Source organism: Takifugu rubripes, chromosome 17 (assembly GCF_901000725.2).
Source record: "Takifugu rubripes chromosome 17, fTakRub1.2, whole genome shotgun sequence".
Taxonomy (NCBI): domain Eukaryota; kingdom Metazoa; phylum Chordata; class Actinopteri; order Tetraodontiformes; family Tetraodontidae; genus Takifugu; species Takifugu rubripes.
The window spans coordinates 13,668,174-13,692,499 of NC_042301.1; the positions used below are offsets into that span (position 1 = coordinate 13,668,174).

The 24,326-nt window shown below is 48.0% G+C and overlaps 1 protein-coding gene across 4 annotated transcripts in view; it reads left to right on the forward strand.

The window, feature by feature from the left end:
* fam13a (family with sequence similarity 13 member A) overlaps positions 1-24,326 on the forward strand; it is a 30,306-nt gene that overhangs the window by 4,963 nt on the left and 1,017 nt on the right. The window contains exons 4-24 of one of the 4 annotated variants that reach the window (XM_029850149.1): positions 83-260; positions 1,016-1,160; positions 2,901-2,990; positions 3,207-3,293; positions 5,690-5,907; positions 8,949-8,990; positions 12,343-12,384; positions 12,505-12,699; positions 13,325-13,544; positions 14,544-14,602; positions 14,716-14,758; positions 18,167-18,311; positions 20,572-20,791; positions 20,864-21,005; positions 21,083-21,164; positions 21,245-21,450; positions 21,586-21,669; positions 22,046-22,141; positions 22,788-22,871; positions 23,811-24,004; positions 24,149-24,250. In XM_029850149.1, coding sequence (XP_029706009.1) covers positions 83-260; positions 1,016-1,160; positions 2,901-2,990; positions 3,207-3,293; positions 5,690-5,907; positions 8,949-8,990; positions 12,343-12,384; positions 12,505-12,699; positions 13,325-13,544; positions 14,544-14,602; positions 14,716-14,758; positions 18,167-18,311; positions 20,572-20,791; positions 20,864-21,005; positions 21,083-21,164; positions 21,245-21,450; positions 21,586-21,669; positions 22,046-22,141; positions 22,788-22,871; positions 23,811-24,004; positions 24,149-24,250 — 2,674 coding nt within the window. The remainder of the gene's footprint in view (positions 1-82; positions 261-1,015; positions 1,161-2,900; positions 2,991-3,206; positions 3,294-5,689; positions 5,908-8,948; positions 8,991-12,342; positions 12,385-12,504; positions 12,700-13,324; positions 13,545-14,543; positions 14,603-14,715; positions 14,759-18,166; positions 18,312-20,571; positions 20,792-20,863; positions 21,006-21,082; positions 21,165-21,244; positions 21,451-21,585; positions 21,670-22,045; positions 22,142-22,787; positions 22,872-23,810; positions 24,005-24,148; positions 24,251-24,326) is intronic. The other 3 variants (XM_029850150.1, XM_029850151.1, XM_029850152.1) reach the window with 3 other exon arrangements.

Sequence of the window (24,326 nt, forward strand, 5' to 3'; positions counted from 1 at the left end):
ATTTTTAGGTTTAGTCTGACAGAACCACTATATTTCCTGAGAGCCTGACCTTTGACCTGTCTCCATTATTTTGAATCTGAAGAGTGTGGAGATGACATCACGTGCTCGGATGTGAGAGATCTGCTGCAGCCGCTTCCAGACATGCACTACCATCTCCTCAGCTACCTCTGCCGCTTCCTCACGCTGGTGGAGTCCAACCACAAGGAAAACCGCATGACCGCCTTCAACCTCGCCACGGTTTTCGGACCAACCGTCTTCCAGTGAGTTCCACCATTTAACCTGCTGTAAGATCAGCCAGCATTATTATATATGGTGTTTCTGTAAAGGTTCGCCATTAGTTGCGCTTGTTTTCTAGGCCAACAGGGGGCGCTGTAGTTCGTTTAGCGCCAGTCAAACCATCGCTATAGTAAAGCATCGCTGGTGATGATAGTAGTTACTATGGTTTGTTGCTCATGTCTTACATTTGAGCGAACATTTGACATCAGTTTGGCTTCTGATCTGATTACATTAAAACATAAAAATAAACTCCCGACCCTCTGGCGTGGTGGCTCGAACGCATCACCAGGAATACACGGATGATGTTCTTAGGACGGAAAAAGATCTGACAGAATACAGAGGCTAAAATCTTTCCTATACTCTCTGATACATCCCGTTCTGTTCTTCCACATGCATGTGTGTGTGGGTGTGTGTGGGTGGGTGGGTGCGTATGTGTCTATTATTAGGTGTACATTTAAGGCTCCATCGTAGCTTAGCACAGCTGTTCAGTGTCATCAGATATTCAAATACTGAGCCAAAAGAATTCAGACTTGTTTCTCACATTCAAAAAAGCTTTTCAGTTCTTCCAGAATGTTGTAAAAATATATATACAAACAATCACCCCCCCCCACACACACACGCACACACACACACATCCTGAAGTCCACCGGCTGAAGTCCAGTGATGCTGCAAGGGGAGCATCTGTAATGTTTAAATTTAGTCTAATTTGTATTGTTCGACTCTGCTCTTTCTCTCCCAGTGTATCTCCAGGGATTGACGCCATGAAGGATCAAAACGTCTGTAACAAAATCATGGTCAAGCTGATCCAGAACTGCACAAGCATATTTGAGAGCAGCCCGGATGCAGAGAGCAGCCCAGAACGTTCCACCATCATAGTTGTGAAGGTGTTGTTCTTTTTATAAGATACATTTATTAGTGCTGTCTTCATGCCATATCCAGCTACAGGTCACCTGTCGAACTCGACAGGTAGCTCCGGTGGTTGAAGGAATAATGCTTCTGTGGCTCTTTGCTGTATTTTGGTGATTTGTTGGGTCAAAGAAGGCCCAACACATCAGTTAGCCCCTTAAACTCCCTCTCTGATGGCCCCTCCACCAGCTTAGCAGATCTGACCCTGTTCCTCTCGTTGGATCCCTCAATGGTGTCCTCCCAGGGGACAGGTGGCTCCAGGGAAAACAACCTGCTTGGAGGTTGCTGAGTTGAGGACCAAATCGGGCCTTCAGTCAGAACTTCAGTTGTTTTCCCAGGTCATCTCTGAGCGCCCAATCTGGAGGTGGTTCTGGCAGGAACTGGTGGCATCCTTTCCTTTCCCCAGCAGAACGTGAGGTACGATGGGCCTTGGCGTTCCACAGCTCATGAGGTTTTGCTCCCATCTCGTCCAAGCTCCCCGCTCCCCTCTGCCACATTCCAACATCTGGCTGGATCGCACCTCCTCCACTGCACAGCTTCGCTCCCGTTTCTCGTTCCTCCCACTCGTGGATCCCCGAGGGTGTCTCTCCATAGGCTGATCCGTAGCTTCAGGACGGTTCTTCCTCTCAGATGATCCAAGATGGGGCTGCTAACCCCACTGCCCCATTGCCATCTCTCCAGCTGTCAACACTCTATTCTTGGTTGTCAACCAGTCTGGTGGAAACTGGTTGTTCTGGAATGCATACTGGGAAAAAAACCCTCAATATACTGTATATTTTAACTTTTTTCAAAGCCGTCTTGAAAAACATTAAAGATTCTCCCTTTAGGATTTAACATCAGCATCTGTTGGTGAGAATCAGATGATAAAACCTGTCCTCGCGCTCATACTGGCAGGTTTATTCCAGTTTGTCCTCTCAGGGCTACTGTATGTCTATTTCTGGGAGGACAGCCTTCACCGGAGGGGGCAGCAAACATCTCCAGTTCTGATTGATGATTGTGTTATTGAAACATGACTTGGGCATTTGATGCCACACTGGGTGATGTTTAGGATTTATCTCCTGGCCCATTTGACCTTTGGACTCTCTCTGACGTCATCAAACGCAGTCAAACTCTCCTCTGAAATCATGTTTACTGTGCAAACCATACATTTTAAAAAAATATATATAATACATCCTGAACGTTATGGATCCGCTGTGTACAGCAAAAACTCTTTGGGAGATCATTTTTTGTAGTCTTGCATGTTTTGCAGCATCATGTAATGCTGACTGTATTGGAGAGGTCAGACTGTCCTGACCTGTGGGAAACTCACTGAAAGGGGATCCTGCTGCTCTTAAAGACGTGCAAGTATGCTTAAACACGGAGACACATGCAGAGAAACACACGCCGGGGTCCCTGGATGCTGAATACAGTGCCGTTGAAAGCCATATAATCTGAGGTGTAGCCTTTAGCATCTCACAAAATACATATGAACATGTGTGCAAGTGTTTATGTTGAGTACGTGTGTGTTTGAGGATGGCCGACCCCTGGGGACTATTCTGAACACTGTCGTTAAGGCTGACGGGAGAAAAGTAGAACACGCACCACAATTGTTCTACAGTGAATCTAAAATCGTGTTTAGCTGCAAAAGTGGCTTTTAAAAAAGCTTTTTTTCCTTTTGTTGTGTTGACGATGTGGATTCTAAAGGTGTCCACTGTCTTTTGTCTCCTCTCTGGTGGCAGGAGGTGAACTGGACGGACACAAACAGGTTACCCAGCCAGGCCAGTGTAAACACAACCCCAGCAGACTCCAGGACAAAGATGCAAACTCAGGTTGACAGCAGCTTTTCTGCCTGTTGATGTTGTCACCGCGCGCGGCATTAACCGCACCAAAAAATGCGGGCGCCCCTCAGATTCCCCCCGCGCGGCCCTTAACACCAGCCATGTGATCCTGGTGACGTGCTCGACATAACGTGGTTGTGTTTTGGGAAAAAGCTGTTTTCCGCCGTCACAGCTCACCGCTCTTCTGTGTTGTGCATTTCTCTGCAGGCTGGAGAAAACGTCCCCCCACAGGCTGCGGACCCTCTGAGCACATCCTGCGCAAACACTCTGCAGACAGGAAGGAGGACAGGAAAGGTACAGAAACCACCAACACCGCGTTTCATACCTTTTCCTCCGTCCTGCCGTAATGCTGCCGATTAGCCCGAATCTGTCGATCTGTCAGCCGGCCTGCGTCCTCGGTCACATGACCTGATTTTATTAAAGGCCATCCGCTGCAGGAAACAACAGCTCTCCTATTTGGAGTCGGAGATAAACGCGCTCTGCCACCGTGTTGTGGTCTTAAAACAAACGACCTCTGCTGTGTGGAGCTGCAGCTGGTCACAAATTCAATTAAATTTGAGGCGAAGAAATTTCCTGTTTGTGCACATGGTGACGAATCCAGGCTACAACCACTGGCCACATCAATGAAGTAGACTTTATTAGATAAATGTTGAAACCAACGCCCATTTGAACGTTTAAGTCAGAGCTTGAGATCCTTTTCCTGCATTTGGCTTTAGCCCTGGACAGGTTGAAGTCTGATCACAGCAGTTATTACTTCTTTTTATCTGCTAAATGTATTTATGCTACATTCAATGTTTAGTTGATGGCTCTCGTGTTTTTATTTGACTCTCTGAATCTCGGCCTGACAGCCATAAACCAGTTATGAGACTGGGAGGACTGGGCCATAAATGACAACTGTTTGTTTGCAAACACTGAATGAACGGTGGATTATATCACATCTCTTGTTCTCTGCCAGTAGTTCCAATTTCTAAGATTATGACTTTAGTGATAATCTGATTGGTGCTGATAGTCTTCTTTTATTGGCCATAAATAACATGACAACAGAACAACCTCCCCTCCCAACCTGCGCTTCCTCCAGAATTCAAGAGGCAGCTCTGAAAGTTCTGACTTAATGATTCATCAAATGCTTCATCACAGGCCATTAATATTAACTTTTATTTCCCATAAAGAAGCTCATAAACGGCTTTAATCTCAAGGTGAAACACACCTCGGGCTCGGCGCTTGTTGCTTTCTAACGGAGTGTGTTTTCAACCGAGTTCCAATCAAACATCAGCACCTGAACTGTGGTGAGATATTAAAAGTCTATAGATTATCTTTATTAATCTGTCATTCAAGGATCCTGGACAAACAAGCCCAGTCAGGACGACCTAAAAACACTTATGATATCATAAAAACACAAGTATGAGAAGAGCTTATTTGTGTTAAGGATAACAGCCACGATGAGCTTTATGGGACCTTATTTTAACACTCCTTCCCTTAGTTGTTTAATTATATACAATTATGATTGTATATGAACCTTAAATAGTTCTTATAGTGGAAAAATGCTAAAGTTTTATATCTTAGTCCCAAGTCAACATTATAGATGCCAGTTTATTTCCTTATTTTGGCTTTTCTGGTTACTTGACGTTGCGCCATTGGAGCTCTTTATTATGCAAGTGCGGATCCGCAGAAGAGGAGCGTAGAGGCAGCTTGATGGTTAACATGGCTGAGAAAGACCTCCAGCCAGTCCTGAAGCTATGGCTGGCTGAGTTTCCATGACTGGACGTGAAATCATTGACCACATACTGCCTCACTTCATGGCTTTAACCTCATTCCAGCGAAGCCCATTATACAGAACATTCTGGATTCTTCCAGCAACTCACGCCTGTCGCGAATGTATATACCTGTATTTGAGGTGTGTTTTATTTCTCGCTAGTCTTAAATCTATAACGATTCTACGTGTTTTCCTATGATGCTGAAGTTCATTTAATTAAAAAGCCCTGAGGGATAAAATCTATACTGACCTTCACAAAGATCCTTTTGGGCGGCAAAAGTTCAGCCATTGAACGCATCACTGAGCTAACAGAGAGAGCATCTATAGATTTCAGAACAGGCCATTATGTTAAGAACTAAATGGAACCATTCTGCTGGTAATTGGTGTAAAAACTGAGTTTGGCCATTTAGATCAACTGGTTTAGCTACAGATGAGCTGTTTTTTTCGCCCCAGTTGCTTTCACCTGTAATCCATAGAGGAACCGCTGACGTCAGCCTGGCTGCATCATTACTGCTGGTTTTCTGTTAGGTCTCACAGTTTATGAGCAACCATTACGGACGGCTTTGTGGAAATACTATTCTTCTCTCTTTTTATTTGAACTCCACAAAAATGCAGAAGGAATCTGTTCACAATGTTGCTGTGGTTAAATTAAGGTTATTTTCTTACACTAAAATTAATGGAGTGCGCACTTTATATCCACTCGGGGTCAGTACGGTAAGAAAAAATGGCTGTTTGTTCAACCTTAACCTCTTTTTAACCAGCTCACCTGTTTTATGGCACCTTTATGGCTCCCTGATTGACCTCAGACAGTAATCGTATTATAGTAATCGTAGGACGAGTTCAAAGTTTTTTGTGTGTGTTCGTGTGTAGTTATCAAGTTACCAGTTTGTGCTTTCCAGTGTTTCCCCCTCACACTTTGCAACGTTCTCTGACACAGGTGAGAAACGGGGAGACTGACACCAGGGGTCAGGTTCCTCAGCCCCGCCGCTCTGCTGGGTGTCCCCGTGCAAGGACGCTGTCCATACCCATAGTCCTACCGCTGACCTCAGAGAGGAGGTGCCCTGGCACAGAGGCGGCTCCAATCTCGCCGACGCTCCCAGACACGCCAGACGCCGGCTCGGCCCTCGGCCACCCAAACACAGAGTCGCACGGCAGGTCTGTGTCTCCAGATGATTTTAAAATAATAACTCCATTCCAATGAAGGTCGCAAAGCAGACGTGCACTCCCGCAGCACTAACTCTGCCGTCACTATTTATGTTTCTAAAGGATATTAAATATTTCCTTGGCTTCATGCAGTTATGTCACGTTCAAAAAACGAGGTTGCGTTCCAGCCGTGCTAAACAGGTTATACCCACTGTTTGTGTAGGTGATGCAGTGGAGGGTGAAGGTGAAGAATCCTGACAGTGACGGGGGATCTAAAGCCCAGAAACCGCAGCAGAGCGCTCTCGGCATGCAGACATGCTTTTTATAAGACGTTGAAAGTGGAACCAGCCGGTGTCGAGTGTCCTCAGTCCTGGAATAGCGAGGCTACAGCTGTGTCTGTTGTTGAGGCTGAGGCCGCTTAGACCCATGCAGCGCTGAGGCGTAACTCTTAGCCGCGGCTACACCTGAGCAGTGTGGCTAAAAAACTCTTCGATGAATTACAAAGTGCGATAAAAAAAAAAAGTTCCATTTAATGTGGATTCAGGAATAGAGATACCAGAGAGGGATTATGCTGTTTTGTGGGTGCTGGGACCTGCCGCAAAGACACACCAGTGACCTTTCAGAGTGTAAACCGTGTCAGCACCAGATCTATTAACACATTACATAGAAGTTTAACATGATATACCAGAGGTGCATGTTACCAATATATTAAGTTACAGCTTCACACATTAGAAACCACTCTTCTTAACTATATTATGCAATGCTCCTCGATTGACAGCTTGATTTATGGAAATAGGAATAAAAATATATTACAAATGTACTATTATGTATTCACATTGTAGACATACAGCAATTAATGTTATAGAGGAATCTGCTATTGGTATTGTATGTGCTCTGCTGCCCATAGCAACAGACATGATGTGCACAGTGTCCATAATCAGTTTAGCGTCAGATGGGGAGCCCAGTGGTACAGACAGACCCCTGTAACTCTTCCTGTCAGGAATACTCCTGTCAGGAATATTGGGTAATTTGACCTGTCCGGATTGGAAACAGTCTCCACCGACGAACCGTGCTGATATTAATTAATTGAGATTTCTTTGCAAGAGCCAGCAGAGCCAATGAAATGTGAAACATCCAGCTTTCCCCACGCTGGCAGGACGGGTCAGGTCACCAGTAAATCTGGCAGGTGACAGCGTGACTGGGAGACACGGCAGAGGGTGATCTCGCCTGGAAGGGAGGATAAAAAGGCTAAAACATAGCGACTGTGTCTGCACCGTTGTCTCGTAAATCTGTAAAACTGCTCAGTCAGGGCACGTGAATGCAGAAAACGGGTTTTAGCTCTTCTGTGTCACACGTGGATGTGCTCTCACCTGCGCCTCAGATGTGACACCGGCCTCTCCGGCCATGCAGGTGACATGTGCTAACATCGCGGCATCATGTGAATTTATTATATTCCCACGGCTGCATAGTGACCCAGCAAGGATGCATGCTGGCCTCTGTGTGGGGTTGCCATGGCTCGCTGGTTCTTGCGATGTAACCAGCAGGTTTCTTATGAGCCCGGTGGAAACAGATGGGAGTGAGGAATGTCGCGGTGTGGTGCGAGCGCAGGTTCCCCTGTGGGTATGACGCCGCTGCTGGCTACCTGTCAGCAAGTCTCAGCAATCAGCCCGAAGGTCTGGAGCCATTTTTACAAAGAACCTGATTGTTGGGTTAAAGTATTTGTTCACCGCTATTCCTGACAGGACGTCATTTCTTGCATTTGGATTTTTGTTCTATTAAGGTTCCATTTTGAAACAAAGTCCCTCGTTTGAACCATCAACCAATTGAACATGCTGAACCAAATCGGCTGATCGATCTCTGCCATCACTCAAGTTCCTTTCAGAATTTTGTGTTCCTTTGACATAGTGGATTCGCCAAAGTGTTACGGCGGTTTTCCGGTTACCTCTGAGAGATCCGGCTTTTTCCCGATTTTCCCCCGCAAAGCTTCTTGTTATTCCTTTAGTAAGGTAGTGGGTAAGCAGGATTTCCGCTTTTGCAATTCACAACAGCAGCGAGGCACACATGATATTAATACGCATGCCAGACTGTATAACACGACTTAAGAACCCCCCCCGCCCCGCTGTGGTATTTTTATTTTAGTGTACTTTACCTGCAGACGTGATTCCTGAAGCTTGTGTAATAGAACAAAGCTTTGACTTCTTCTCCCCCTGAAACCTTAATCCTTTGTTATGATCGCGACGTAAAGAGCCGGCGTAGCTTCCCGCCAACGCCGCGGCTCCTCGCGCCGAGCACGCCGTGTTCCAAAACACAGCTGAGAAGCAAATATCCAGCGATTGGTCAATAAGAAGCCTGTTTTTCTGTGGTTTCAGGAGAACCCAGGCCCAGCGTGTTTACAGCCTTTTGACCGAGGCACGTCGGACGAGCCTCATCCGTCGATGCGTCGATGAAACACTACATAAAATATCAGTTTGATTCAGGACAACCTCTTCAAAATATTGATCCAAAGCCAACCGGAGCCGGTGCAAAACCGCTCTAATCCCTTAACATACATAATCTGATTGATAGAGAGATGTATGTTTGGGTGCTTCGCAGGTCTGAGAAGACTCGTTGGTCAGCCAAGAAAATCAAAGCAACCTTATTTATCCAAGAAAATAAGTCTTGAGCTGTCCGATTTGCTCAGGTTTTCCTGTTTCTGCCTTTAAGTGTCAGGATATGGAAATATGAAGCAACTTCTGCGCGCGCTGCCAAGCCCGAGTTCCTCTTATTGTTGCCTAATTACAGCGGGCTGCTGTCCCGAGGCAGCAGATTGCCGATACTCTACAGCAGCGGCCTTTCCTGGTTCACAATAATCACCAGAGACAAGTTCCACAAAACCACTCAACTGTGGCGCAGCGTGGGTATTATTCTGCAGACAAAAGCCAGCCTTATGCTCCTATTTTGAGCCCATGTGACCCGCAGGGAGGGGGCGGGGGGGGGGTTGGGGGCCTGATGTTTTTAAAGACGTTTTAACCGAACACTTCCATTAATTATGTGTGTTTGTTTTCATCTCACAGCCCTCGAGGAGAAGAGAGGCCAATATCTCCTTTCTACCTGAGGTAGGTGCTCTCTGTTTGACCTGGTAGAAAACAGTCGGTTGGGTCAAGTTTGGGGGGGGGGGGGGGGGGTGGAAACAATAGAGCCAACCTTAGGATAAATGCTGCACTGGGTGCACATGCAACAGCGTGCTCGTCACATGTGCCTTTGTTGTGGCAAACTTGAATTCCGGGGGGGGCTTCTGCATTCAGAACCTCCGAGCGCCTTCATTAATAATCATAATTATACATTAAATCAACCCCCACACAAGGCAGCACAGCAACCCTCACATTGGTGGTTAAAACACACGCCAAAATATCAGAGTTGCGAGGAAGAAACGGTGAAATCTCTGTCAGACAGCAGAATGTCAACGTCAAGCCAAAAACGACCCTTGGGTTTGTCAACAGTGGAGTCAATACGGGACATCGAGTGCATGTTGGAGACGCACACATCTGCGTTTTCTGGACAGGCGGTCATCAAAACCTCATCGCCTCATTTCATTTGATTTAAACAATGAGACGTGCAGCGGCGCAGCAGGATGCACCCGTGGCTATGAAGCCGGGCGGGACCATTAGGAATCCACGCACAGGGCGTGTTCTGTCTTAAGGAAGCGGGAGGCCTGGATTCACTCTGGGATGGAAGAATAATCATAAAATGAACAATAAACGGTGACTCTTATGACCAAGAAAGGGCCCACATGTGCATGGGGACAGTGTGTTTGATCATGTGACCGATGTGGGTCCACCCATAGTAATAACCCTTTAATCTAAATCTGTCGTGCTTTCCCTGCTCGGCCTGGAAAGGTTGTTTCTGTTGGTGTAACGGGCTGGTTCTTCAGTCGGGCTGCTGAGTATTGATAAATGCTGAAGTGTTTGTTGACTAACCTGACAGGTTTCTGTCGTGTGTATTAAAAACTTTCCTCAAAGGAACTGATAGGAAAGAAGGAAAACCTTCCCAGGATAGTTACAGGAACCAATGATTTGATTTAAATATTAACTCTTTTAAGTCGTCCATTCCCAGTTCAAACTGCATTGAACGTAAATGCAGTAATAACGGTGACTGAAATCCATGCTTGCAGTCGATCTACGCTTCCAGTGACTGGGTCAATACCCCAGTACACCCATCAGGCTGCTGTCGTGACTCCACAGCCTATGTGTTCTCGGTCACGCACTCGGGCAGATTTTCTCCTTGCACATTCTTTACACACGCAGGGGTTTAATCTGAGTCCAGTCCACGGATAATAGATCAGCAGCCTGTTTTGACCCTCAGTCAAGTTCTGGCTCAGATCTTATTCTAGATTACGTGAATGGATACCTTTGGATGCACAGTCCAGGGGATTAAACCAGCACGAGCTTCCACTCTGGAGGTGTTGGCATAGTTTCCTTGCTTATTATGAAGAACTCTTGACTTTAAAATGCTAAAATGCGCAGTAAAAGCAAAGGCAGGCCATGTTGTCCCCGCCATTATTTACATTGTAACTGTCCAGGATGAAACCTATATAGACTTTAAGCTCTTAAACTAGCACAGACCACACAAACGGCGCCTTCGGAGGGCCTAGATCGACCAGTTCAACAGACTCTGGGGTCTTATGACCTGGAAATCATCAGTCAAATGGGTTTAAACCTCTGCACCTCCCCAGATCAGCGCTTCTCAGTTTATGATTTATGGGACGTTAAGGTGACTTGACAGGAGCAACAGTTTTCCTTTTTAACGTGAAACTACTCTAAATGAGTCAAAACTGTCTCAAATCTTATTTTGGATTTGGATCTTCATCAAACCACCCGCAGCTGTTTTGAATTTCCTTCTCTGAAATCTGACATTTATTTAACACTCAAGCCCCAGAGTGGGTTCAACCCCACCAGGTCTTTATGGTATAGAAGGAATTACGCAACAATGTAAATCCTGCAGAAGCTCACGGACCAGCCTGTGTGAGATTACGTACCTGGAAATTAGGATTTAAGTAAAACAACCGCGCATTGCTTTTATTTTGAAAGTATGTTTCATCCCAACCAGGCTCCTTCTAATGAAGAGAGAAAAGAAATGATACAGAATGGAGGGATTTTAACATTATCTGGACGTGAAAATCACTTGCCTTTACGGTGGCCACGTCATTTTGTCGCCATGGCGCCCTGGGAAGCCATCTTTATTGTCAGACCATCTGACACGGCCATGTTTTTAATACTGCGCTGAATTCACATTTAGAAGGATGAGCTGCTGTCAGGAGGTATTTATCGCTCACATACAGTTAAGTTTAGTGTGTTATTTGAGTGATGGTTTAAATGGAGGACAAGTGGACGCGCCAGCGTTGTTACAGAGAACCGGAGTCTATATGAGGATTTAGTTTTACACATTAAGTCGGTCTTGGCCAAATTTGTTTATCAATTGTTGAAAAGAGACACCGATCCCTCAGGACCCGTAGTGGCAAGAACAAGTCTCTGGAACGGATGGAAGGTTGCGACTTTTCCACTCGTTCCTGTTACGCAATCGACATTTTCTTCACCTTCACACAAAGGTCTGTGGAGCCGTTCCACCTCCAGCCCCGCACGCCTCATACATTTTAGGTATTATTGTCTTTAAAGGCCGCTCAACAACTGTAAGCTGTTAAACCATTTTCTGTAGCGTTAACCTGATGCATCCATTGCCAGGGTTATTATTAGGTGGGGGCAACTATATCTACCAATGTACCCAGAGATAATTGAGAGCTTCAGTCTGGTGCCTCCTCTGAGGACATACGCTGACATAACTTCTATTCTTATTTCACAGCTCCGTTTGTCAGCCTCACAGTCCCAAATGTGGCTCTGCTCTTTAAAACAAAATACCTGAACTCATCCCCTGTCAGCCCGCCTCCTGACAAACCCTTGCAGCTTAAGCTGTCAATATTCCCATTCCCATCGTCACGCCACTGTTATCTCTGACTTTATCGCTGCGGATTACGGAACCTCAGCCAGGTGATGCTTTCACCATCAACAACACTGTTTACAGAGTCCTCCGGGTCGCCCTCATACTGTAAATATGTGGAGGTAGCTGTATTCCAGGAAACAATGCCGGGATGTTTGTGAAAGTTGTAGAGATCTGTTGGGTAAATTACAAAATGACGTGGACACTGGACGGACGGACGGACGGACGGACAGATTGATTGATTGTAAATTGTCCTCTCTATAGTGGTTGTCATAGAAGCACGCTGGTTGGTGGGGGGGGGGGGCTATAGCATGCATGCTACACAGCTGAACATACCAGCCGCTCATGCACAGTACATGCTTTGATCACCTGGAGCCAGAACCGGAGCCCAAAGGGATATCCAGCGTTGCTTGGTGACCTGTCATGACCACCTGTTTCTGCAGTGTCAACTAACCCTCTTGTTCTCCACTCCTCCAGTCCCCACCTGTCTCCTGCTCGCTCCAGACCAGATGTGGTGAAGTAAGTGGAATTTCTCGCCGCGTGCGACGCACGGTTGCGTCGGCAGGTTTTAAAGGATTTGGTTCTTTGTGAATCATTACTCAACTGCGGGGTTTTTTGGGGGTATTTTTACTGTGAAAGGTTCCTGAACGGGACCATAAGTTCAGTCGTGGAGCAGCACCTCTTCAGCGTAAACCCCACCAGGGGTCAATGTTCGGGTGACTGTCAGTTGACCCCGCGCCCGCCAACTCCAGGTGTGAGCACGAGTGCACGACAGAGGCGTCGACAACGGAGGGAGCAACAGGAAGAGCTGCTCAGACGCAGGGAAAGAAGCAGGTACCGTCACGGTGTTGTTGCTAGGTGATGGTACCAGCATGCAACTGTTGGAGAAACACACAACGGATCTTGTCACCGCAACATAAAGTTTGAGCTTTTCTACCCACACATGTTAAAGGAAATTGTAGGTTGTTCACCCCCTGTTGAGCTGTAACTCTGATCGCAACACGCAAGAAGTACCTTCAAATTGGAGGCAAATAATCGGAATTTTGTTTGAATTCAATATTAAATCTTTATCTCTTCCCACTACAACTCTGCGTTGTATGTACTCCATGTTGTAACCTTGTCCACAGAGACAGTCATAACAACTGGAGTCGTGGTGGGAAGAATCTAATCCTTGTTGATGGAGATTTGCTCCAGTCTGATTACTGGCTGACACATGGATTAGGGAAGCGCATCAAGTGAGATCAGACCATGTCAATAAGAGTGTTGACAGTAAATAGGAGCTAAATAGAATTAGCAGTGAAGCTAAACAGCTCATTAACTGCCAGAGAAAGTATAAATGACTGAGGTGGAAGGATGACCTTGGGGCTTTTTGGTTTGTTTGCAGCAATATTTCATCCAATGTCAGACTGATAAAGTGCAGAGGGAGTGTGGTTGAAGACGGTTTTCTCTTTCTTCCTAGTTTTCTATCCAGGAACAGAATCGCCCCAGAGCAGGCAGAACCCAACAAGGAGAACATCCCCTCCAGAGAGGCGAGGATTTGGGACTGCGCGGGGGACGAAGCGGGCGGCGACAGCGGCAGCATCAGCAACAGCAGCAGCGGCCACGAAGAACCGGCTCCCCAACCCAGAAAGCACAGTCCCACCTTGGTGCCGCTCAGCAACAACCAGGACGCCCGCGCGGTGAGTCCGTTTTTGCCACGCCGCCGGTCTACCTTTGACGGTCCCCAGGTGGGTTGCGAAAACCGGCACTGGATTATTGGTGCACCTTGATGAGTTTGTTATAAAATGAATGAGACTCTTCTTAAAATCTATTCTGCTGCACTGTTACAACAAGAATGAGGCCGAAATGGAAACTGAAATTAAAACCTATTGCAATTTTTGAAGAAATGAAAGTTAAAGAGCTCCAGAGCCAATGGGTTTAAATCCAGCACCTCTCTGATATTCCCATCGGGATCCAGCAGTGACCATCCAGTCTCCAGATATACATCTGATAGTTGGATCGCTGTGCACGCTGGGGTCATAAATTAGACACTCTTGGAATGATGTAAGGTTGAGGCACGCGTTCCAACCAGCCAACTGATGAAAGGAGTTTGATTGACTCTCGATCTGCGGTATCCCCATACTCACGTCCTTACATAACCGGTCAGATGAGTCACGGTGCCTTGACACACATCGAGCGCTGGCCTGCCATCGCCGGCTCGGCCGCTATTGGCTGGAGTGTTTCCGCTGAGAGGTTGGCTCGTGGCGGTCTGTGTCTCGGGTGGTGCGAACAGCTGCCGCATGGAGTGTGAGCTTGTTAAGTTAAGGGAAGCTTCTGCCTTTGTTGCCCATATTCTGGAAAATGGGCATCAGTGTCTCTTTAGCCTATTCAGTGCAGAATGAAATACAGCATTTCACAACCTTATTTTTGCTTGGTCATCGTCATCTTGTATTGTTGTTACATACTTGCTCTGAGCCGGTGTGGTGGTTGACCTGGCTCCATTTCTGAGCTGTTGAGGGAGAACATTACTGTTGATGTCTGGGGGTGATGTCGGCCTCCAGACGCCACCCGTAGTAAAGAGGAGGCTAATAAAGGGAATGGAGATTGTAATCGTTGCAGCCGCCAATCAAACGTGCAAATAAAGACAGCCCACTGTGACTTTTTAATCTTGTGGGTTGATCATTCCCCCTTTTTTCCAGGATGAGGACTGTGTTGGTGAGAGAACAGGGACAGATCCCATGGAGACATTCCAGAAAGGGCAAGTATCTTATTTTAATTCGGTAAAAGCCTTTTATTTACATTCATGCAACCACAGCATCACATTCTGGCAAAGGTCTTTCATCGACGGTGTCATTGTGTTTGACTTCCCAGAAGTTACACACCAAGGAAAGAAGGCCGCTCTTCTCAGCAGCAGGTACAGTTTTCTTCTGGTCTTTTGGGTTTTCTTATCATGTTTCCTCTTTTTATAAACTGGAGAGTCCTTATTTTACACAGGCGGAAGGAATTTTGCAATGTTTTTATTCCTTCCTGTAATAGTTTTATTCCCTATTTTATACTGCAAATTAAGTTGCTGGAGTGATCATTACTGCGAACTTTGACTCCAAGTAACTACAGAAGGCGACGCTCACATTTGGAATATTTTCTAAGAGGAAGTAGAGACGTTTTGTCTCCATGAGCTTCCATGCGAAAATAGTATCAATAAGCTCACCTGCTAAGCAAATAGCCCACGGGCCCATTTTTAAAAAAAATCAGGCTGTAGGTTAAACATCTCATTAGTTAGTTCTCCAGATACACACCTGCCTCCGTGTTTTATCACCTGTGCATCCTATCAGGATCGCAGTAGTCCCTGTAAAACAATAATTTACCTGATTTTATCTGTCACGCTTTTCAACCCGAGGAAAACCGATAGCAGGAATTGCTGCGTACGGCTGTAATTGTAACCCGCTCACGTGTGCAGGTTGCATTTTCTCTGCTCCCCCCCCCCCCCCCCCCGGCGTCTCAGATTTGCCCCACGTACTGTAAATAAAACTTTTAACTCTCTTTTGGGTGGGCAGGAGGAGCTGAGCACCACCACTTGCCCCTGACAGAGACCAGGCAAAGTGTGTGTGTGTGTGTGTGGGTGGGTGTGTGTGGGTGGGTGTGTGTGAGGACTAAAATATGCATTTTGATAGCGAGTGAGGACATTATTTTGGAAGCAAGGGCGTTTTACCTAGTGTTCACAACTTGAATGGTCTGTTTGGGGTGGTGGTTAGTATAAGAATAAAAGGCTGGTAAAACTGAAAGTCTTTACAAAGAAGTACACATTTGTGTGTGAATGCGCATGTGTGTGTGTTCTCGGTGTCTTGTACAATGCTATGCGTCGATATCGAATACACAGTGGTGATGGTTCGGGTTTGGGTTAGGAGAAGGGGGTGTATTGCTTCTTGAAAGTCCTCGCAAATATAGAAGTACAAGGATGTGTGTGAGAGGGAAAGCAAGCAAGAGAGGGACAAGTCATACTGCACACACACGAAGGGAGGAAGTTTACATCAGCACAAATCCTGCTTGTGTTTGTGTGTGTGTGTGTGTGTGTGTGTCTGCCATAGAGTGAGGACCAGAATATGCTTATTTTGGGAAGTGAGGACATTTTGACTGGTTGCTCACAACCATGTGTCTTTGATACCTGGTTCGAGGGTTTAGGTTAACGTTGAGGTTGAATTATGGTTAATGCCAATGTTTTATATCAGCAAGAGTCCTCACAGAGATAGAAATACAAGCGGATGTGTGTCACGCTGGACAATGATTCAGCTGTATTTGTGGGAATTACACAAAGTCCTTTCACCATCACACACACACACACACACACATGGTGTCCCTCCCTTGCACCAGCTGGTCATCTCCTGATGACGTAATTGTGGATGGAGCGTGTTTTAAGGACACAGATGTACTGTAACATCTGTGCTGTTTAATCCGTCGAGCATCTTCAGGGTCTGATGAAGTGGGCCTCTACTGAGCGCTAATCACCAGCTGTTCCTGCCGGTCATTGATCAGCGGATTGATCAATCAGTGAAATAATTAGGCGTCCGATCAAATTAAAATCCTTCAATGAGCCATTTGCACCTGAATGTTTAACAAGGGACAACTCGTCTTCATCATTGCTTCCTGCTCTAATTTGAAGTCTCACATACAGAAGAGTCTGTCCTCTTGACGGCCGATGATGCAATAGATCAGGACGTGCATGTTCCCAGAATGCACCAGGCTGAAACGGTACACCGATTACCGTCTGCTTTATTATAGGTTTGAGTCAGGTTGGCCGCTGGTTGGGCCCCCCTTTGAAGTGTTGGGAATTGTGATACACAGTCAGGGAGTGTTTGCTGATGGATTCGTTGCGGAATGTCCTCGCTCAGAAGCAAGAGGGCGGGGCTTGATGGGTCCTGACGGGAAGGCCCCGGGGTAATTTCAACTGGTAGATTATTTTAGTCAGCACGTTCCCTTCGTGCTGCACGTTGTAATCTCTTACAAACCAGCCAAAAAGAACTGCTGTAACCAGATCCAAAATGCACCCCTTCCTGTAAGCTCCCAGTATGAGCTCCATTAGCGCCGAGTTTTTCCTAAAAATAGCCTGATCCCACACGCAGGAAGGAAAAGGGGACCCCAGTGTTAGATGTTTTATGGACACGTTCCGCGTATGGCCGGCTGAACACGTTCTTTCTCTAACAGGACTCTGATGATAACGTGGTTTGATAAGAGCGTTTTGGACGGGAGTTTCATAATAGTTGATAGAGCAGACAGACATGAGGGAGGCCAGGGGAGATTGTTGAGCAGAAGGTGGTTGTATTTTGGTTTTTAATCTGAAATACAGAATAACCAAACGAATGGAAAAGGTAACTGTACTGTGTGTGGTGCTTCATCTGTTGTTTTCCCTGTTGCTATCCATCACTACGATCAGATGAATGTTATATTTCTATTACAATTTGAGGTTTATTTTATTATCTTCGTGCTGTTTTCCCACATCACCCCCCCAGCAAGGTGTCAAGTACAATTCTTTGCACATCTGGGAACACAATGGAATGAAATCCATTTTGAAAGATGAAATCAACAGATGAAACGTGTAACGGATCTCGAAGCTGTGTTTACCGGACGTGAGGCATGTGATACCTCTGTTTTAATCTGCATGTTTGCTTGCTTGCAAGGAGGGAAGGAACAGAACGGGGAAAGAAAAAAAAACAGTCAGCCTACGTGTGCAGGCTCACATCCCCTCCCCACTGCCTCACCCCCCTCCTCCCATGTGCTCCTGCGAAACAAACAAGTCCAGGGCGGAGAACTGCATGTGTCAGGGAATTACAACTCCTATTTATTTTAATCGCCAAAAATGACTATGAATAAGTCGATAAAGTATAACCCGATTCCTTTTGTCATTTCTAGATGTTAGAGTCTCATAAATGCTGAAGGGTTGCTAAAGGAATCCGATTAAATTTGGGTATCGTCCGTGCAGAACGCGACGTTTATTGCGTAGAAATAAATAGTAGATTTAAGTTTAAAAAAAATAAATACTCGATCGGTAGTGAGAAGAAGAAAGGCGAGGAAAACTACTGTAAAGAAGGGGAAAAAAACAAGAGGAGGAGGGAGGGAGAGAAGGAGGGATCTCCTCGCTATTCCTCCCACGGTCGGAGGCGTGTGGGCGGATGTTCTGGCCAGCGGCAGCAGCCAATGACAGCCGGGGACCAGCCCCCTGTGACGGGGCAGGCTCGGCCCCAGAGTGCGTGCCCCGACTTAAAGAGTGTGTTCACGGGCTCGTCCGTCGTTGTTGAGCGCTCTCTTCCTTCTGCTCATGGTTGTCCAGACGTTCAGGATGAAGATCCAGGAGCCGCCCGTCAGTTGCGACGCGGGGAGGGTCGGCGGCGGAGACCCGGACTGCGACAAGCCGAGCTGCGAGGACGTTCCCCGGCTGGACCTGACAGCGCTGACCGAGGAGAACCACTGGGGAGGTAGGCCGCCCCGCAGTCGTGCTCACCCTCGGGCCGCATGCTCTCTCGCACATGCAGGACCATTTTATTCCGAAACATGTTTTCCTTCGGACTAAAAGTGTTGAGCACCAGCTCTTCACATGGGTGTCCGGGCAGCTGCTGCACAAGCTCCGCTGCTCCGCCCCTCCGCGCACCTCCTCCCGTCTGCCCTGCAGGATTTAACTTGAAAAGATCCGCTTAGGACACCTATATCTGTAGGAGGAAGACGTGCGTGGTTTGCGTGGCTGGCAGTAGAAGTTGATCTAGTTGTTCTCTGGATGTCTGCAGCTGTTTGCAGTGGTCAACCATTAACAGGCAGCGGTTGGGATGGTGCTTACAGTCGTGCAGCTCCAGAAAATGATTTGAAATGATTCCCACGTCTCCAGGGACAGTGCTGGGGTGGGGGGGGGGGATGTTGTCATCTATGTTGGCCCCTCCTCTCGGTCCCCCAGTGTGTTATTAATGTGTTTGTTTCCGAGTGCAGAATGGAGAGGGTCACTCCTTTAGAGGGTTGTCACACATTAATGGAGGGTCAGAAATGAAAAGTAAGCAGAAGAACTGGACACTGAAATCAAACAGGTTTCCAAGGAAACGCAGTTACAGAACGAACCTTGTTGCAACATGTCCTCACATATTTGGCCTGCAAATACTCCTTCCTCTATTGTTTCCTGTTCCCTGCCATGGCGGCGGGACTGAGGAGTCAATCTGCCTGTTTGGAAATTCTGAAGTCCGAGGGCCACCTCGGCCCTCCGCGGGTTTCCGTGGAGTTTTATAGTGGACAAATGTGATGGATGGGGGGGGGGACAGGTTTGAGAAGGGGGGAAGTGTGTGTCAAAAAGTCACATGTTGTCACATGAACAGGAAGTCACTGATTTTGGCCTCAGTTTCAACCTCCTGGGAGGATGTAGCGGAGCGCCTTTTTTTTTTTTTTTCCATGTTCTTCTGGAATGTCACGGTAGAGCCTGGCGTGTTTTTCTTGGTCGGTTGCCTCCATTGAAATTGTGCTCCTGTACATTCTGTACTGTACACACAGCTGAGCTGACGAGCATGCATGACTGGCAGTGACAGGTTGGTCCAGAATCCCCTCGGACCCGGTGCCAGCCGGCCCTGCGACGGTTGGCGTGGAGGGTTCAAGCGAGTCATTGAGATGGTGAAGCAGACCTACAGTAAGGGGCTGGCGGGTGAGCAAGGTTGTCCCACAGTGGCGCACGACCTTTGTCCCAGTACACTCGGTGCGAGCGCCTGTCACAGTGACCCGGTGATGTTCAGTGGTGGCGAGGAGGGGAAAAGGCCCGCCGGGCTTTTTCTCTGTAACACCAGTTAATAGAGATTGAGAGAAAAGGGGAATTACGGCGCCACGCTTTCTTTTGCGGCGTGACAATGAGTCACGTTGCTTCGAGTGCGGGATGAGCCCAACTGTCTGGGCGACCTTTCCCACTGCCTGGCAACGTCCTCCAACTCGCAACAACCTTTCCAGAAACCGTTCCGGTCGTCTGTTTAATCCCTGACGGCCAGCGCGGGGGTTGATTTAGAAGATTAATTTTAAATGCCGGGGAGCCTCACGGGCTGCCACCAGGCCCGGCTCGGCGATCCACCTGCCGCGGCGCGCTACTCGCTGCAGCGCACGTACGTGGAGGGGCAGGTGGTGGCCCCCTGGACCGGGATTGGAATCTCAGATGAGTTGTTTTTGGAGTTTAAGAACGGGGCGTGCGCGTTTTCTCGGGTTCTCTCCGGCAGCCTGGACGTTTGTTTTCTCTTCCTCCTCCGTGGCGGCTCCCTCCTTTTTCCAGGAGCTCTCCGTACTTCCCGCTGGGTTTGTTTTCCCCCTTTTCAGAGAGCCTGATATTCCTCCGTCGGGTCTCGCTCTCGTGCACGCGGACTTTTGGAAGCCACAACCTCATCAGTGGGCTCCTCGGGAGTCCTCCACCCTGACCTTATCCCACAGAGCACTGGGGCATTATTAATAGCCCCTGGATTGTCCTGTTTTCACTCTGATGGCCAGTGGAAACCGCAGAGGTGGAGTTTGTGCACATCTCACCAGCAGTTGTGGGAAAGGAAAAGACCCCCGTAGGGAGGGGGGGGGGGGATTGCCTTAAACATTTTGTAGAGCTGAATCAGGAAACAAAAGCTGCGTTCATTCAGGATTTGGATTTAGGTTTACGTATATCCTCCCTCCGCTAAGTTGTCTTTTTTTAAAAAAAAAACTCTGCTTTTGAGGTAAAAGGTGTCTATTTTTGTCCAGCAGAGCCGGTGCCGGCCTACTCTTCGCTGCAGAGGGAGAACACGGACCTCGAGGAGCCGCGACTGTCCCCTCACGCCGGCGGCTTTCTGATCCGCCAGCTGTTGGAGGAAGACAGCGACCCCATGGTATCGCCCCGCTTTTACGCCTACGGGCAGTGCCAGCAGTATCTGTCGGACACCGAAGTGCCCCCTTCGCCGCCGAACGCACACTCGTTCATCAGGTAGGACGCTTGCCGCGGTTTCGCCCGTCCTACGGCGCGTGCGGGCAAAATTAACGCCGCGACTCTCCGCAGCCGCCGCCGCAGCTCGTCTCTCGGCTCCTGCGATGACGAGAAAGAGGAGCTGACGACGGCCCAGCTCACGAAGAGGATCCACGTTCTGAAGAAAAAGATCCACAGGTTCGAAGAGAAGTTTGAGGAGGAGCACAAGTACAGGGTAGGCACATGAGATGTGGGAGTAGGGCATGAAAACGCCCGAGCTTGGCTTTAAATTCTGCTTTGACTGCTTTTCAGCCCTCACACGGCGATAAAGCTGCAAATCCAGAGGTGCTCAGATGGGTAAACGAACTCTCCAAGCTTCGCAAAGACCTGAAAGGTGAGCTTCTCCTCTCATGCAGGGCTAATGTCACCACTGTGTCTGTGTACGTCTGCTGTAAGGCTAATGGTGCTCAACAGAACACAAGCTGATGAAGTCGGAAGAGGACCTGCAGCCCCTGACCCGCCAACGCAGCAACACGCTGCCCAAGAGCTTCGGCTCGCAGCTGGAGAAGAAGCCAGCCCAGGAAAAAGTGCCCAAGCCTCCCGCGGAGACCACCCTGGAGACCATTTTAAAGAAGCTGCAGGAGAAGAGGGGGGAGGTGAACCGGCCAGAGGACATCAAGGTGAGCCAGCGACCACGTCTGCACGCTGCCGTGCAGTGGAGCTGCTGCAATATGCATGTGTGCTAGCTTGAGAACCTGATAGATTCAGGTCACTTCTGAAATCCACTGACGCATCGCCTGTCCCGCTCCTTGCAGGATATGACGCGAGAGCAGATCGGGGCAGAGAAAGTGGCCCTTCAGAAAGGGCTCCTCTACTACGAGAGCATCCACGGCCGTCCGGTGAGTGCTAACCCCCCCCCCCAGAAGTCCTCATCTCCTCATAAATATTTTGGCTCCTCTGGCAGAATATTTTCTAACTTCAGCATGACCCAGATTGCAAGTCATGGGTGAATAACAGTGTTTCAAGTGTGATTAGCTTTAACGGGGCTAAAACTGAGCGGAATGGCGTGTTTCCGTCCTTGATTTTTAATCCCCGTTGCCAAATTAGATGTCCTCCCTGTGTGTGACCTTTGTTTCACCTCCGCCTGCCGAGTGCTCGCTCGGTTTGGGCCCAAGTGCCTTTGCCCTCGCCGTCGTGAGCCGGTTGTCGTGTTCATGTGCATTAGCGGTGTAGCCGGTGAGGCAGAAGGAGGCTAACAGTCTTTTTCCGCTGCAGGTCACCAAGAACGAGAGGCAGATCATGAAACCCCTGTACGACCGATACCGGCTGGTGAAGCAGATCCTGTGCAGAGCCTCCACCATCCCAGTCATAGTAAGTATCCAGAACCTTCCACCCCCCACCCCCACCCCCCTTCCTTCTGCATTGATTGTCGCAACGTCCAGACGCTCGCGGGGTCGTAATCCCCAGCTCACGTTGGATTCAGTCCCTGTTGTTGGCCCGGCGACGGTCGTGCCACAGGCGTTTTATCCACCTTTCAGGGACCTAAGTCCGGCTTTAGCAGCTCTGTGAACCCCTCCCCCGTTGTAAAGGAGCTCAAAAATGGCAAATTGAGTTCACAGGACATAACGTCATGAACCGTTGAGGGTCGGAAATGATGAAATATCAATTTTATCAGACAACTGAGGATAGAATTAATGCCTCTTTGTTGCATTAGCAGTTGCGTAACGTAAATCTGCTTTACGAACATGCAGTTTTTACATTATAATCTGCTCTAATCCCTATTATGAAGCTGTCGCCCTGTAGTTTTGCCAGAAAGCACAAATTATGAGTATTAATGTCGCAGTTTCTTTTTGTATTAAGCTAGAAAAATGTCGCCAGTTAGATGGGAAATCAGTTTAGCTTTGGCTCAGGCAGCAGTTAGGCTCAGAATTGCCTGATAACGTGGGGGGGGCCTTCGCCACCGCCTCTGAAACCTGGCTCAGCGTGGCTAACGCCGCCTCCTCCTCCTCAACCGCAGGGCTCTCCCTCCAGCAAGCGCAGAGGACCCCTCCTTCAGCCCATTATCGAGGGCGAAACCGCCCTCTTCTTCGATGATATCAAGGTGAAGAGCTGCTGCTGGTAGCCAAGTGATCATTTGCCAGCCCCCCCCCCCCCCCCCCCCCCGCTCACCTCTCCCCTCCAGTTGCTTCCTGTTGATTGGACCGCTGCCTGTTTCTTGTCACCAGCGCCTGCAGAGATGCTGAATCAATAGTCGAGCGGAGCTGCTGTTTGAGTCGCTCTGTGATTGTTCCTCCAGTGTTCGAGTTAAAGGGGTGGGCCGACCGTTGACCTCCTCCTTCCCCACTACCTGAAGGCAGACATCCTTGTTTCTCTCCGTCTGTTCAGTATTAGCTTGGAGCTATGCTAATTATCACTACATGTGTGTTGTTAATGCACACAGCTGAAAGAAGGGGTGTGTCTTCACCAGTGGACTGGAGGAAGAAGGTCAGCAGTTGGCCCTTTCCTGTAATAACAGTGATTCTGTTTTCTTTCAACTTGGGTCTGCAGTGGCTCGCTATATTTAATATATTCCCCGAAATTCTGATGGCAAATTTAAACACGGAATTGTTTTATTTCCTAGTAGCTGCTGTGCTACATTTTTGCACAGATTCTATCCTCTAAAAGAGTCTACAGGACATTTTGGGTTAAGTTTAGAAACAGGGTCTGGTGTAACCACGTAAACGAAACCCGAGTTGCAAATAAATCAGAATGCTCCACCAACTAATCTAATGAAATTGTATTTTTCAGCACAACCTGCCTGATGTTTAACATCTACATGTTCATTTTTGGTCTGATTCTAAGTTTTGTGAAGCAGCAGACTGTGTGAATTCCTTCATTAACTCTGCCTGTACATTAATAACCAGTGATGCATTATGGGGCTGCACAGTGATGATTCATAACCACTGGCGACTAACACCGATTCCCCCTGCTGGTAGCTGGACGCTAACGGTGCCGCGCCGAAGTCGCATTGGATGTTGTTGACGTCTTTCTTCTCCTGCAGGAGGAAGAGGACGGCTCCGAGGACGACGGGGACTCAAAGACGCAGTTTGCCGTGAGCGTCCACACCGACGTCAGCGTGCTCAGCTTCCTGGACCACATAGAGGAAGACGTGGACGGTTTCATTTCGCCCGTGGATGAGCTGTCCACGACGAAGACGACGGACATGAGACTGTCCAACCTGCACTCCGCCACCACGTAAGTCACCATTCCAAATCCAGGCGCTTCTGGCGCGCCACAAATGTGATCCAGACTGTCTTCCACCGCTGAATTACGCAATTGTCAGTCATCGTTATGTTCCCGAGAGGTTTTCAATGTTTTGTTTTTGCCTCTTTTTCACAGCCAGGAGCTGGTGGAGCAGCTCCAGGAGGCGCGAGAGGAGAAGAAGAGACTCCGCGAGAACCTGAAAGAGTTCGAGGACCAGTTCTTCAGACAAAACGGAAGGTAAAAAAAGACGTTCGGAAGTCTTCCTGTGCTGCTTTTTCATGGAAAATTGTGTCAGTGTAATTACACAGTTCTC